This window comes from Hypanus sabinus, chromosome 7 (genome assembly GCF_030144855.1).
Source record: "Hypanus sabinus isolate sHypSab1 chromosome 7, sHypSab1.hap1, whole genome shotgun sequence".
Classification (NCBI taxonomy): Eukaryota; Metazoa; Chordata; class Chondrichthyes; order Myliobatiformes; family Dasyatidae; genus Hypanus; species Hypanus sabinus.
Window position 1 is genome coordinate 76,705,372 of NC_082712.1, and position 15,071 is coordinate 76,720,442.

General features: G+C 43.2%; 1 protein-coding gene across 3 annotated transcripts in view; it reads right to left on the reverse strand.

Annotated features, from left to right (window-relative positions):
• The window catches only part of tek (TEK tyrosine kinase, endothelial), a 211,530-nt gene that overhangs the window by 106,817 nt on the left and 89,642 nt on the right, over positions 1-15,071 (reverse strand). For all 3 annotated transcript variants that reach the window (XM_059974911.1, XM_059974912.1, XM_059974913.1), the window contains one exon: positions 14,440-14,601. In XM_059974911.1, the coding sequence (XP_059830894.1) occupies positions 14,440-14,601 (162 nt within the window). The remainder of the gene's footprint in view (positions 1-14,439; positions 14,602-15,071) is intronic.

Sequence of the window (15,071 nt, forward strand, 5' to 3'; positions counted from 1 at the left end):
ATTTATTTACAAGGGAAAGTTGGGTCAACACAAGCAACTACAATATTCTAACAAAAAATGTTTAGGGTTAACACGTGCGGGGAAGGTCGCGTCGGCTGTACAATACACAGAAAGCGGTGTGGGGACAGGGTACAGTTACATATACAAAGAACAAGGGAAAAACACTACGACAGCTATCCCCCTTGACCTTGGATAGCTGCGGCTCCCTTACCAGGACCAACGATAAACCTTCCCAAACATAAATCAATGCACTTACCTTCAATAAGGTGGTCTGTAAGAGAGAGTGAGCCAGGCACATGTCTCACCTTTTATAGCATGGGGCTGGGCGAGATAATCCAATTAAGGTGACCAATAATTTAGGTGTGCATTGATTAGTTGGGGGACCAAATGTTGATTGGCATGTGGTGTGTCCTCCGACCAGCCAGGTGGCAGAGCGCCTGTAACGTGGCCGGTATCTCTAGATACAGCATCTTCTCGTCCAATTAAAAGGTCAAGGGCAGAATACTGGCACCTCCCAGTTACAGGCCGTCTGGATGTAACGGGGTGGCATAGCAGTGTGGCAGTTACTGTGATGCCAACACAGTACCAGTGACCCAGGTTCAATCCCACCGCTGTTCATATGGTCTCACCGTGACTGTGTGGGATACTTCCAGGTGCTCCGGTGTCCTCTCACATTTCAAATACAAACGGGCTGGGATTAATACTGGAGGCTGTGGGCACGCCGCCTCAGTGTCAGAAGCATAGCAACATTTGTAGGCTGCCCTCTCCCCACCCAGCACATCCTCGGACTCTGCCATTCGTTGGTGCAAATGATGCACTTCACTGTATGTTTTGTTGTACATGTGGCAAACATCATCTTGTTACATCATCCAGATGCACAAGTTTGATTTCAGTGGTAGCTTGCTCTGCAATCCTACTTATTATTATATTATTCAGAGATACAGGGTGGAATACACCCTTCTAGCCCTTTGAGCCATGCCAATCTCTGATTTAACCCTAACCTAATCACAGGGCAATCTACAATGCCAAATTAACCTACTAACGGATACCGACGTCTTTGGACTGTGGGAGGAAACTGGAAAACCAAGAGAAAACCCAAGCGTTCTGCAGGGAGAACGTACAGACCCCTTACAAAGGCCACTGGGATTGAACTCCAAACTATGACACCCCTTGCTGTAAAAGCGTCATGCTACCCGCTTCTGATAGGGTTGTCCCTGTTCCTACATATCAACAGTGGTCATACTGCCAAATGAATAGGAACTCCGGAAGGTGGTTAAAAAGCAAGAGCTTGTGAGTATAATCTCTGTATTACTCCCAGTGCTGCGAGGGTAAGAATAGGAAGATACAGATGAATAATGTGTAGCTGAAGAGTTAGGGAAATGACATGGATTCAAATTTTTTTAATCATTGGGATAGAGCTGATCTGTACAAGAGGCATGAATGGCATCTGAACTGAGGGTAACCTGCTAGGGAGAACTTAAAATTGATTGGCAGGAGTCAAGAATAGCACTGAAGCAGATGGAAAACTGAAGGATGATACAGAATTGAATGGGAACCAGAGAGCCAGGTCAAATCAAGGAACTGAGAGTAGAGGCGAGATATCATGATGAATAAGTCTGTAGAAAGGACAGAGAGGAGAAAAGCAATAAACTGAGGGAAGATCTGATAGAAGTTTGAAAGATTACAAGGCATAGATAGAGTGAGTGGACAGTGAGTATCTGTTTCCCAGGGTTGAAATGTTTAAATGTTTAATACCAGAGGGCATACTTTGAAGGTGAGATGTGGTAGGTTCAAAGGGGATGTGAGGGGTAAGTTTTTTACTCAGAGGCTGGTGGATGTCTGGAATGCACTGCTTGGTATGGCGATAGAGGCAAATACATTGGAGACTTAACAGACGGTTGAACAGGCAATTGGATGAAAGGAAGATGGGGGGATATGGACATTTTGTAGGTAGGAGGAATTAGTGTTTGGGTGTTTTTGATTTGCTTTTTAGCTGGTTTGGCAGAACATTGTGGGCTGAGTGGCCTGTTCCTGTGCTGTATGTTTCTACGTTCTATAATGGAATAAGAATAGTTGAAATATTTTAATGCAAGCAATATAAGTACAAAGGAGGTGAAATAAGAGCATGTATTAATACATGGAACTATGATATTGTGGCCATTACAGAGACTTGGTTGAAAGGTAGACAGTACTAGATGCTTAATGTTCCAGGTTTCAATGTTTTATGAAAAATGGAGAAGGACAAAAGAGTTACAGTGGGGGGGTGGGGGAGTGTGAGGAGTTGAATTATTAATCATGGACAATACTATCAGCTGTACTTACCAGGGACATAATGGGGGCCATGCCCACTGTGTGTACGTGAGTAGAACTCAGTAATAAGAAAGGAGCAAACATTCTGATGGTGTTATATTACAGACCCCCACCCCCCTCCCCAGTAGCCACCAGGAGACTGAAGAATAGTTATGTAGGCATATTAGGGAAAGGTGCAAAAACAATAGAGTTGGCATAGTGGCTTCCACAAAATAGATTTTGAAACTCCTGAGTGCAAGAAGTTTAGCTGGGGTAGAATTTGTGAGGTGCATCCAGAAGGGATTCTTCAATCAATATGTAGTGACCACACTCCTCCAGTTTTAAGTTGAATGGTGCATATGAATAGTCATAATCTTGCAGATAGTATTAAATTGGGCGGGGAGGAGAGGGCAAATTACAAGAGTAGTATCGCAGTGAGGAGCTAGAGAGAGTTAATTGGGAACAACTTGATTTGGGTAAGTCCACATCTGACATGTGGCAGGTATTTAAAGATCAGCGGGAGAGAGCACAGGACAGGCGCAGTATGTTCCAGTAAGAAAGGCAAGGTAATTTGGCAAGGTAAGTGAAATTTAGAACATAGAACAATGCAGCACAGTACATGCCCGTAAGTCCATAATGTGATGCTGACCTATATAAACCTACTGTCAAGTCCAAGAAAATATCTCAGGGTCCATCAAACATAACAGAATGAATGTGCTTGGAGGTGAAGGATGTGGGTGAGATCCTAAATGAGTACTTCACATTGGCATTTACCAAGAAGGAATCTGCAAAATGCTCTGTCACAGAATACAGTGGAGGCCAAGTCTATGGATATATTCAAAATGGAAGATTGAATGGGGCATCAATGGATATGGTGAGAGGTCAGGTGTATAGGGTTGAATGGGATTTGGGATCAGCCATGATGAAATGGCAGAGCTGACTCGATGGGCTGAATGGCCTAATTCTGCTCCTTTGTCTTATGGTCTAAGGAAATGAAGAATAGTGAGATCAGTGTGGAGCATACTGATATGTTAGAGCACTTTGAGATAAAGAGAGAAAGACAATGTTGGGTTTCTTGAGGAATATTAATGTGAATAAGTCCTCAGGACTGACTGTTAGTGGAAGTGGCAAGAGGTGGCTACATGTGAGGTTCCAGAGGACTGGAAAGCAGCTAAGGTTGCTCCTTTGTTGTAAAAGTGAAATAGGGATAATCCTAGAAATTATAGATCAGTGAATCTCTCATCAGTGGTAGGGAAAGTATTGGATTTGGATGGGATTTATGTACACTTGGAAAAGACGGTCAGCATGGCTTTGTATGTGGGTAGGTCACGTTACAATAATTTGATATTTTGAAGACGTAATGAAGGTATTCAATAAAGGTAGAGCAATTGATGTTGTTTCCATTGATTTTAGTAAGGTATCCACCAAAGTCCCTCATGGTGGGTTCATCCAGAAGATTAAGGCTCATGAGATCCATAGCGACTCGCCCATTTCAATTCAGAATTGACTTCCATTGAAGACTGAAGGTAGTGATTGATGGGACTTATTCTGGCTGCACGTATGTGACTTGTGGTATTCTGCAGAGATCTATGCTGAGACAGCTGCTGCTTGTGGTAGATATGAATGGCATAGATGGGTGGTTTAGTATGTCTGAAGATGACACAAAGGTTGGTAGCATTGTGGATAGTGTAGAAGGTTGCCAAATTAATAGTTGTAAATATGGGTGGATAAATGGCAATAGATTATTTTCTGGTCAAGTGTGAGGTATTGCATTTTGGGAGATCAATTTAAAAGGACATTACATAATTAGTGTAGAACTCTTAACATGCTGACGTACAGAGGGATCTTGACTCGAAGCCCATAGCTCCCTGAAAGTGCCATATACATCAATAGAGTGGCAAAGAAAGCATATGGTCAAGGCATTGACCATATTAGTCTTCAATTTATTAGTCGAGGCATTAAGTTCAAGAGTTAGGGGGTTATAAAGCTCTGGCTAGGCTAGATCTGGTTGCTCTATTATAGGAAGAATATGAGAGATTTGGAGAGGGCCCTGAAGAGGTTTGCCAGGATGTCACCTAGTAATGGAGAGAGGTTGGACAAACTCAGGATGTTTTTTGCCCTGGAGCAGCAGAGGGTGAGGGGAGGCCTGATGGAGTTTATGTGAGGCACAGATAGGCCAATGCTAAATTCTGCAAAAATTGGTTAGGGGGTAGGCTGGGGAGCCTCACATGCCTCAGTCTCCTCAGGAACTGGAATCACTGCTGTGCTTTCTTGACCAAACAGGTGGTGTTGAGGGACCAGGTGAGGTTGTCCATTATGAGCACTCCCAAAAAAAATTGGTGCTCCTAACTCTCTCCATGGCATAACCGTGTAAGTGTAGTGAGCAGTGGTCAGCCTGCACCTTCCTAAAAGTCCACAATCATCATATTGGAACGCAAGTTTGTTGTGCTCACACCATTCTACCAGCCACTCTACCTCCTCTCTGGATGGCGTCTCATCATTGTTGTTGATGAGGTCATTCACTGTTGAGTCATTAGCGAACTTGATGATTGGGTTTGAGCTTGATCTAGCAGTGCCATTATGTGTCAGCAGTGTGAACAGCAGTGGACTAAGCACACTGCTCTGGGACCACACCAGTGCAGCGTGATGGAGCTGGAGATGCTTCTGCCAACAAGGACTGACTGTTGGCCTTTCTGTCTAGGAACCAGCTACAGAGAGAAGTGTTGAGACCCAACAAGGACAGTTTACCTACCAGCTTCTGAGGGATGATCATATTAAACACCAAGCTGAAGTCTTGGCATATGAGGCACACTTTTCTAGATGCGACAGGACAAAGTGGAGTTCAGAGGCTATGGCATCATCAGTGGACTGATTTGAGTGACAAGCAAACAGGAAAGAGTCCGATATAGCAGGAAGATGGGACTTAGTGGGAACCATAGGCAGCTGATCAAAGCAGTTCATTATTGTTGAGTGTTAGGGTCAGTGCCACCAGATGGTAGTCATTAAGACAGGTTACTGTCATCTTCTTGGGCATCAGGATGATGGTGTCCACCTTGAACCCTGAGGAGACAGTGGACTGATCCAGGAAGATGTGGGAGATGTTTGTTAGAACCTCAGTTAACTGGGTTGCACAATCTCTCAGCAGCTTACCAGGTACGTTACCAGATACCTAGTTTTATGTGGGATGACCCTGGCTAGGGTCTTCCTCACATCAGCAGCAGCCAGAGGATCAAAGTACCTGACCCTTGGGGAGAAGGGGTGGCCTTCCTCGCCGACACATTGTTCCATGCATCAAACTGAGCATAAAAGATATTCAGCCTATCAGGAAGAGAAGTATCACTGTCATTGACTTGCAGAGTGGACTTACAGTCCATTATGGTCTGAATGCCCTGCAGCATGTCTCTCGAGTCTCTGATGTCACAGAAATGGCTCTGTGAATAATCACATTTTCCCTCCCTGATGGCACAGGAAAGCACAACTCTTGCAGACCTGAGAACTGACTCATCCCATGATCTGAAGGCAGCATCCCTGTCTTTCAGCCATGCTTGGACCACTGCTGGTTTGCCCTCACATACAGTAGATGTTTTGAGTAATAGTAACGTTGTCAGAGCACTTCTCTACGTAGCCAGTCACAGATCTCGCATACTCATCAACGTTAATGTGATGGTTGGAGGTAGCCACCTTCCTGAACATGTATGAAGGTAGATAGATCTTCGTGCCTGGCCAGATATATCCAGAGACACTTGTGGGAAGCTAGAGAAGAAATTGTGGGAGCTGTATTGCAGTAAGGCTAATACTTGTGGTGGGTAAGTTACTGGGGGTATTCTGAAGGATATACGTGGATCTGGAAAGATAGAAGTTGATTAGGTCAGCATTGAAATCATGCCATATATCTTGAGGTTTTAATGACATGTTATTTGTATAGATTTGTTATTGTTAAATGTACCAAATTTTAGTGAAAAGTTAGTCTTGCATACTGCCCCATGCAGATCACATCGTTATACAGTGGGCTGAAGGAGAACAAGGTAAAACAGTAACAATGTAGATAAAGTACAAAAGCTACAAAAAGTGCAGAGCAGCCTAACAAGAAGATGCAAGATCATAATGAAATAGATAATGAGGTCAACAGTCCACTGGGGGCTCCCTTCCAGGGAAGGTGGGACCTGTATAGAAGAGATAGTTCACCCCCGAACTGGAAGGGGATTAATATCCTAGTGGGAGGTTTAAACTGGAGTTGCAGGGGAATGGGAACCAGAGTGCCAGAACAGTTCATGGAGAGGTTGTGGAGACATATGTTGTTAAGACTTTAAGCAAAGTCAGGGACAAAAAGGTTGTGCATGGTACAACTGATGTCCTGAGTTGTGTATGTTTCAATGCAAGAAGTATCATAGGAAAGGCGGACGAGTTCAGGGCATGGATCAATACCTGAAATTATGATACTGTAGCCATTAGTGAGACTTGGTTGCAGAAGGGGCAGGACTGGCAGCTCAATATTTTGAGGTTCTGTTGTTTTAGATGCGACAGAGTAAGAGGAATTAAAGGAGGAGGGGTGGCATTACTAGTCAGGGAAAATGTCATGGCAATGCTCAGTCAGGGCAGACTGGAAAACTTGTTTAGCAGGGCGTTACGTGTGGAACTGAGACGTAAGAAAGCCATGACCATGTTATTAGGGCAATATTATAGATCACCTAACAGTCCAAGGGATTTAGAGGAATGAATTTGCAGAGATTGCAGACTGTTGCAAAGAACAAAGTTGTTATAGTAGGTGATTTTAACTTTCCAGATATTGACTGGGAGTCCTATACTGTAAAAGGATTATATGAGATAGAATTTATCAAATATGTTCAGGGAAGTTTCCTAAATCAGTACATAAAAGTCCCAATGAGAAAGCATGCAATACTTGATCTACTATTAGGGAATGAGACAGGACAGGTGACAGAGGTTCATGTAGGGAATCTAGCAATCACAATGCCATTAGTTTTATGGTAAGTACAGAATAAGATAGGTCTAGTCCTTGGATTGAGATTCTAACGTGGAGAGAGGCCAATTTTGATGGCATCAGAAAGGGCCTGGCAAGTGTGGATTAAGACAGGTTGTTTTCTGGCAAAGGTGTACTTGGTACTTGGGAGGCTTTCAAAAGTGAAAGTTTGTATGTGCCTGTCAGAATAAAAGGTAAAAATAATAGAGCAGGTGTATGGAACCTTTGTTTTCAATAGATATTGAGGCCCTGGTTAAGGAAAAGAAGGAGGTGCATTGCAGGTGTTGGCAGCCAGGAACAAATGGGGTACTTATGAAGTATAAGAAATGTAAGAGAACACTTAAGAAAAAAACTCAGGAAGACTAAAAGAAGGCATGAAGTTCCTTTAGCAGACACGGTGAAGGAGAATCCTTAGGGATTCTACAGATATGTAAAGAGCAAAAAGATTGCTAGGAACAAAATTGGTCCTTTGGAAGATCAGAATGGTAATCCATGTGTGGAGCCAAAAGAGATGGGGGAGATCTTAAGTTATTTCTTTGCATCAGGAGTAGGATACAGAGTCTATAGAAGTGAGGCAAAGTGGCATCAACTTCATGGACCCTGTATAGATTACAGAAAAGGACATGAGGACACGTTTGCTGTCCTGAGGCAAATTGGGATGGATAAATCCCCAGGGCCTGACAAGATGTTCTCTTGGACCCTGTGGGAGGCAAGTGCAGTAGCAGAGATATTTAAATCATCCTTTGTGACAGGAAAAGTACCAGAGGATTGGAGAATGGCCAATGTTGTTCCACTGTTCGAGAAAGGCTCTAAAAATAGACCGGTGAGCCTGACAACAGTAGAGGGAAAGTTACTGGAATGTATTCTGAGGGACCTGATATATAAGTTATTTGAATAGACAGGGACTGATTAATGATAGCATGGCTTCATCCTTGGCAGGTCATGTCTAACCAATCTTATAGAGTTTTTTGAGGAAGTTACCAGGAATGCTGATGAAGACAAGGCAGTGGATGTTGTCAACATGGACTTTAATAAAGCATTTGAGAAGGTTAGTTAAGGAGGTTCAGTCGCTCAGGTAGTAAATTGGATTAGAAATTGGCTTTGTGGGAGAAGCCAATAGTATATGATTGCCTCTCTGACTGGAGGCCTGTGACTAGTGATGTACTGCTGGGATTGGCGCTGGGTCCATTGCTGTTTGTCATCTATATCAACAATCTGGATAATAATGTGGTTAACTGTATCAGCAAATTTACGGATGATGCCAAGATTAGAAGTGATCTGGACAGCGAGGAAGGCCGTCATGGAAATGGACCAGCTGGAAAAATGGGCTGAAAAATGGCAGATGGAATTTAATGCAGAGAAGTGGAAAGCATTGCACTTCAGTCGGTCCAACCAGGGTAGGTCTTATATAGTGAACAGTAGGGCACTGACAAGGTTGGAAGACAAACAGATCTGGGGGTACAGGTCCATAATTCATTGAAAGTGGTGTCACAGGTAGGGTTGTAAAGAAAGCTTTTGGCACATTGGTCTTCATATATCAAAGTATTGAGTGCAGAAGATGGGATGTTTTATTGAAGTCATTTAAGATGTTAGTGAGGCCTAATTTGGAGAACTGTGTGCAGGCTTGGTCACCAACCTACAGGAAAGATGTAAATAAGGTTGAAAGGCTAAGAGAAAATTTACAAGGATGTACCAGGTCTGGAGGACCTGAGTTATAAAGAGAGATTGAATAGGTTGGGACTTTATTCCTTGGAACATATAAGATTGTGAGGAGATTTGATATAGGTATACAAAATTATGAGGCATATAGATAGGGTAAATACAAGCGGACTTTTTCCACTGCGGTTGGGTGCAACTGCAATCAGAAGTCATGGTTTAAGGGTAAATAGTGAAAAGTTTAAGGGAATCATGAGGGAAACCTTCACTCAAATGTTTGCGAGTGTGTGGAATGAGCTGCTAGCACAAGTGCTACATGAAAGTGTAATTTTGACTTTGAAGAGAAGTTTGGATAGGTACACTAGTGGAGGGCTATGGTCCCGGTTCAGATCAATGGGAGTAAACAGTTTAAACAGTTTGTCATGGACTAGATGGGCCAAAGGGCCTGTTTCTGTGCTGTACTTTTCTATGACTATCAATCTATCTTATAGTGCAAGAGGTCCATTCAAAAGTCCGATAAAAGCAGGAGAGTAGTTGACCTTGTGCCCAATGGTACATGATTTCAGACATTTGTATCTTCTGCCTGATCAGGAAGGGAAATAGAGGGAATAGAACATAGAACACTACAGCACTAGGGCCCATGATCTTGTGCCAACCATTCTTTTGGAAATACTGCACAGCAACAGGCCCTTTAGCCCAACGAGTCCATGGCACTCAGTGACCAATTAACCTATTAACCCGCAAGTCTTTGGTACGTGGACAGGTACAGGGGCACCTGAAGGAAACACATACAGTCACGGGGAGAACGTACAAAGTCTTTACCGGCAGCAGCAGGAATTAAACCTTAGTTGTCGATACTGTCATAGTGTTATGCTGACCGCTATGCTACAGCTAAGATCAATCTAATCCTTCCCTCCTACATAACCCTTCTTTTCTTCTATCATCTGTGTGTCTATATAAGAGGTTCTTAAGTGTTCCCAATGTATCTGCCTCTAGTAGGGTTTTCCATGCACCCTCCACTCTGTGTAAAAAAAAACTTACCTCTGATATTCCCTTTAAAATTAGGCCCCTCATATTAGCCATTTCTGTCCTGGGAAAAAGTTTCTGGCTATTCACTTGATCTATGCTCCTTGTGATCTTGTATATAATTTCCAAGGTCAAAGGGATCTGGCACCCAGTGGTATAAACAGATTCCATGCATAGGAGGCTGGTTACCATGATGTGCTGGCATGTTTCCACAACTTTCTTATGGTCATGTGCAGAGCATTTTTCAGACAAATCTGTTTTGCTTTCTATGGTGCATTGATAAAAATGGTAAGTGCCAAAGGGGATATTTCAAATTTCATTAGCCTCTTGAGGAAAAAGAAGAATTGACGAGCTTTCATGGCCATGACATAAGACCATAAGGTATAGGTGCAGAATTAGGCCATTTGGCCCATCAAATCTGCTCCACCATTTCATCATGGCTGATCCAATTTCTCAGCCCCTGTCTCCTACCTTCTCCCCAAATCCCTTCATGCTCTGACCATTCAAGAATCTATCAACTTCTGCCTTAAATATATGTAAAGACTTAACCTCCACGGCCACCTGTGGCAAAGTATTCCATAGATTCAGCACTCTCTGGCTAAAGAAATTCCTCCTCATCTCCTTTTTAAAAGGATGCCTCTCTATTCTGAGGCTATGTCCTCAAAGTGATTGGACTGGGAGAGGCTATTGGTGAAGCTATTCACTCTTAAAAACTTGAAGCCCTCACACCTTTGAACGTCAACACCATTGAATTAGAGAGGAGCATTTGCATTACTCTCCTCTCTGATGTCAATGATCAGCTCTTTTGTTAGCATTGAGGGAAAGGTTGTTGTCATAACACAATGTTATTAAGCTCTTTATCTCCTTCCTGTACTCTGACTCATCATTATTTGAAATACAGCCCACTCCAGCTGTATCATATGCAGACTTGTAAATGGAGTCAGAGCAGAAGCTGGCCACAAAGACATGAGTGTGCAGGGAGTAGAGTAGGGGTTCGAGGATGCAAACTTGTGGAGCACCAGTATTTAGAATAATTGTGGTGGATGCATTGCCGCTAAAACTCACTGATTGTGGTCTGTTGGTCAGGAAATCAAGTTGCAGAGAAAAGCTTTGATTCCTGGAGTCCAAAGTTTGGTGATGAAGAAAGTGAAGTGACCAAGAAAGATGATGTGGTATATGTGGTGTATAGGGGCTTCTGTAAGATTCCTTTGCAGATCTTTGATAAAGTTCCACATAGCAGGCTGCACATGAAAGTTGGATAGTATAGAATCCAGGCAGATTTGGTTAATTGAATACACAGTTGGCTTGATATTGGAAAGCAGTGTGTGATGGTGGGAGGTTGTATTTTAGATAAAGTATGGTTAGTAAGCCACAGGTGACACTGAAATATGTGATCTCATAGACAATGAAGAAGGTTATCAAGAGTTATATTGGAGACATAAGAAACTGATGATGTTGGAAATATGGAGAAATACACAAAAAACGGAAGATACCTAAACAAGACATACAGTACCCATGGAGGGAAATGAACAGTAGACCTTTCTGGTTGAGACCCTTCAGGAATACAGGAAAGAAAGAGGGGAGGTGATGCAGGGTAATGAAATTGGTGGAAATGTACAAATTCACCACCACTGATTGAGTTGGGGTTCACTTTAAGAGGCTGATCTGATGTGATGACGTAACTATGTAAAGTACTTTTACCATAATTAGTGTTCGGTGTTTGGAGTACAATAAATGAGTTGCTTAAATATAAAACACCTCGCATTGCCTACTTGTGAAAAGCTACAGTAGTCAGTATAAAAGGAGGGGGAGGGGCAGAGTAAGAGTTTGCGAGTGATTGCTAGGCCCAGGTGAGGGGGGAGGGAGTGATAGGCAGGAGAGAGAGGTGAAGAGTGGGGATGTCAAAAGATAGTGAGGTCTTTGGTGGAAGTGATAAAAGGCTGAAGAAGATGGAATCTGATAGGAGTGGACAGTGGACCATGACAGCATTTTGACTCTTTCCACCCTCAACCTTTCCAAATCAGCACCCTCAGAAGTAGTTCCTCTGGCCCACCATATCTTTGCCAACCACTTTGCCTATTCATACTGATACCATTTGCCTGCATTAGGTTCCTATCCTTGTATATTTAAGTGCCTGTCTAAGGCATATTATATGTAATACCTGGGGTGCCACAGTATTGTAGCAGGAAGTGTGACACTATTACAGCTCAAGGTATTGGAGTTCAATTCTGACTCTGTCAGTGAGAAGATTGTACATTCTTCCTATTAGCACATGGGTTTGCTCTGGGTGTTCCGGTTTCCTCCCACAGTCCAAAGACACACTGGTTAGCAGGCTAATTGGTCATTGTAAATCGTCCTGCGATTAGGCTGTGTTAAGTAGGTGAGTGGCTCGTTGGGCCAGAAGGGCCTTTTCGTGCTTTATCTCTGAATAATGATCGGATCTGAATCCATCACCCTCTCTGGCAGTGAGTGCCAGATATCAACCACTTGTTGGGTATAAAAACTTTTCCTTTGGATGGCTTTAAAGTTTCTTCCTTTTTCCTGCCCTCTTGGTTTTGATACCCTGACAGAACAAGGACTTGGGCTAGCTCCTCTTTCCATGCCTTTCAAGATTTTATATTCCTTTATCAATTCAGCTTCCTTTGCTCCTGGAAATCAAGGTTAACCTATTCAATCTCTTTCGCGATGAAAATCCTCCAATCCAGGCATCATCTGGTGAATTTCCTCTGCATTACTTTGTCTCATCACTTCTCACTGACTCTTTCTCACTCTCAGTCTGTCCTAGTGCTCTCAACTACCATCTTCTCTTTCTCCCTCTAGCTCTTCACCTTGCCCTCATTTCCTATCTAACTGCTCTGAGCTCATCCCAGAGCCCCTATGGGCTGCACAACTTCAAAGAAGGTCATAGCCATACAGCATGGAAACAGGTATCTCATTTCACTGAACCTGCACCGGCCATCACCAGCACTGACCATTTTACACTAATCCCGCACTGATCAGATTTTATATTCTCCTCATCACACCCACCCTCCCAGATTCTACAACTCACATACACACTAGAGGGAATTTAAAGTGACAATTAAACTGCCAGTCAGTATGTCTTTAGGATGTAGGTAGAAATTTGTGCATTCAGGGAAAACAGTTGCAGACAAAATGTGGAAGTTCATATAGAGGGCATTGGTGATTAGGATTCAACCTGGCTTGCTGGCGTTGTGAGCCAGTGGATCTAATTACTGGTGATCTGATGCAGTGGATCTAGTTGCTGGTGTTGTGAGGCAGTAGATCTAGTAGTTGGCATTGTAAGACAGTGGATCTATTTGCTGGTGTTGTGAGCTAGTCGTGTTGGCGCTTGGCCTAGTGGATAAGGTATCGGTCTAGTGATCTGAAGGTCACTGGTTCGAGCCTCAGCTGAGGCAGCGTGTTGTGTCCTTGAGCAAGGCATTTAAAAACACATTGCTCTGCGACAACACTGGTGCCAAGCTGCTTGGGTCCTAGTGCCCTTCCCTTGGACAACATCGGTGGCGTGGAGAGGGGAAGGCTTGCAGCTTGGGCAACTGTCAGTCTCCAATACAACCCTGCCCAGGCCTGCGCCCTGGAAACCTTCCAAGGTGCAAAACCATGGTCTCATGAGACTAATAGATGCCTATAATGTGAGCTAGTGGATCTATTTACTGGTGTAGTGAGCCAGTGGATCTAGTAGCTGAGCCATTGTATTCCAAAAGCAGCTCTTTTGCCCTTTCTACAACTAATTAACTTGTCCTGCTCTCTTCAGGAACCAATGATACTCTGTAAACCCTAAGGTCCCTACCTTTCTCCCACCAGCTCTCCTTAGTCATGGAGATATAACAGCACAGAAATAGGTACTCTAAAGCACTCCTCTCCCTTTCACACTTCATATTCCTTAGCACACCATTTTCCCCTTATACCCTTTCTCTTTCTCATATTCCATCTTCCTCATATCGCATTTCTTCTTCAAACCCTATCTTCTGCTAGTGATCTGTTTTCCCTCAGCCCTATTTCTCCCTCTCACTAATTCACAGTTCCAAATTCTCTCTCATAGCCATCTTTTTATACCTGTTCCAACTCTCTTTTACCCCCTCCTCGTCAGCAACCATCTCATTCTAGCCTCCTTCCCCATTCCCCCTGTCCCTCACAGAGTCCAATTTCCTCTCATGCTGACCCATTATCACTCTAGTTTCCCTTCAACTCCCATCTTCCTTTCAATCCAACTTCCGCACACATTCCATTTCCCTCTCATCCAATCTCCCTATGATCCCCCAAAATCCTTATTATGCATGCATCTTGCATTCAGCTTCTCTCTCCCCCTCATCTTTCATCTCAACTCCCAATGACTCCCTCTAATCAAAAGAGTAGATGTAGCCTGGACAGCCCTCATGTTTGACTCAATATATTTAAATTGCAATGCAATGCCTACTTTGCTACAATTGTAAAAGTTTACAATGTAAAATTATGTGGAAACGCATCCTTACCTTCAACAGTTGTCCATGACTGAAGTGCTCCAGTCGGTTTATACAAGAGCTTGGTCTGAATGATTGGTCCATCTCCAATATGTGGCTTAACATTAGCATTAACAATAATATATCGAATGCCACTCTTCGCTTTAGTTGGAGGGGTCTGTGGTCTCGGTGGAACTGTTGAAAGTGCACATGTTGCAACAAGATAAAATGGTAGAAAAAAAGAACATTATCTTTTAAGGCCACTCCCTGCCTGTCAGAAGCAATAGGCACCAGAAGTACTGGTCACCTCCAGAATATCCGACAGTTGTAGATGTTCAAGCTATGGTAGGTATGATATCCTGTTCTCGGCAGCATTTTGTGAAATGAATGAGCAGAATCCGAATTTGCAAACTACCAGAAGCAAATGCAACTGACGGAAGAAAACCAGCAATGAACTAAAATGTTGAGAAAGTCTGAAATGCTGCAAGAGTCTCTGCCTGCATTGTGCATGAAGGCTGTACTTTCCTGATTAAATCATCCTCTGTAATGAAAAAGTTCTTTCTCAAGACTCCTCTGGACCTTTTACCTCTCATTTTAAGCGATACCCTCAAGTTTTGAAAACTTCTGCTATGGGGAGAAGATACTTTGCCATCTACCCTGTCTGT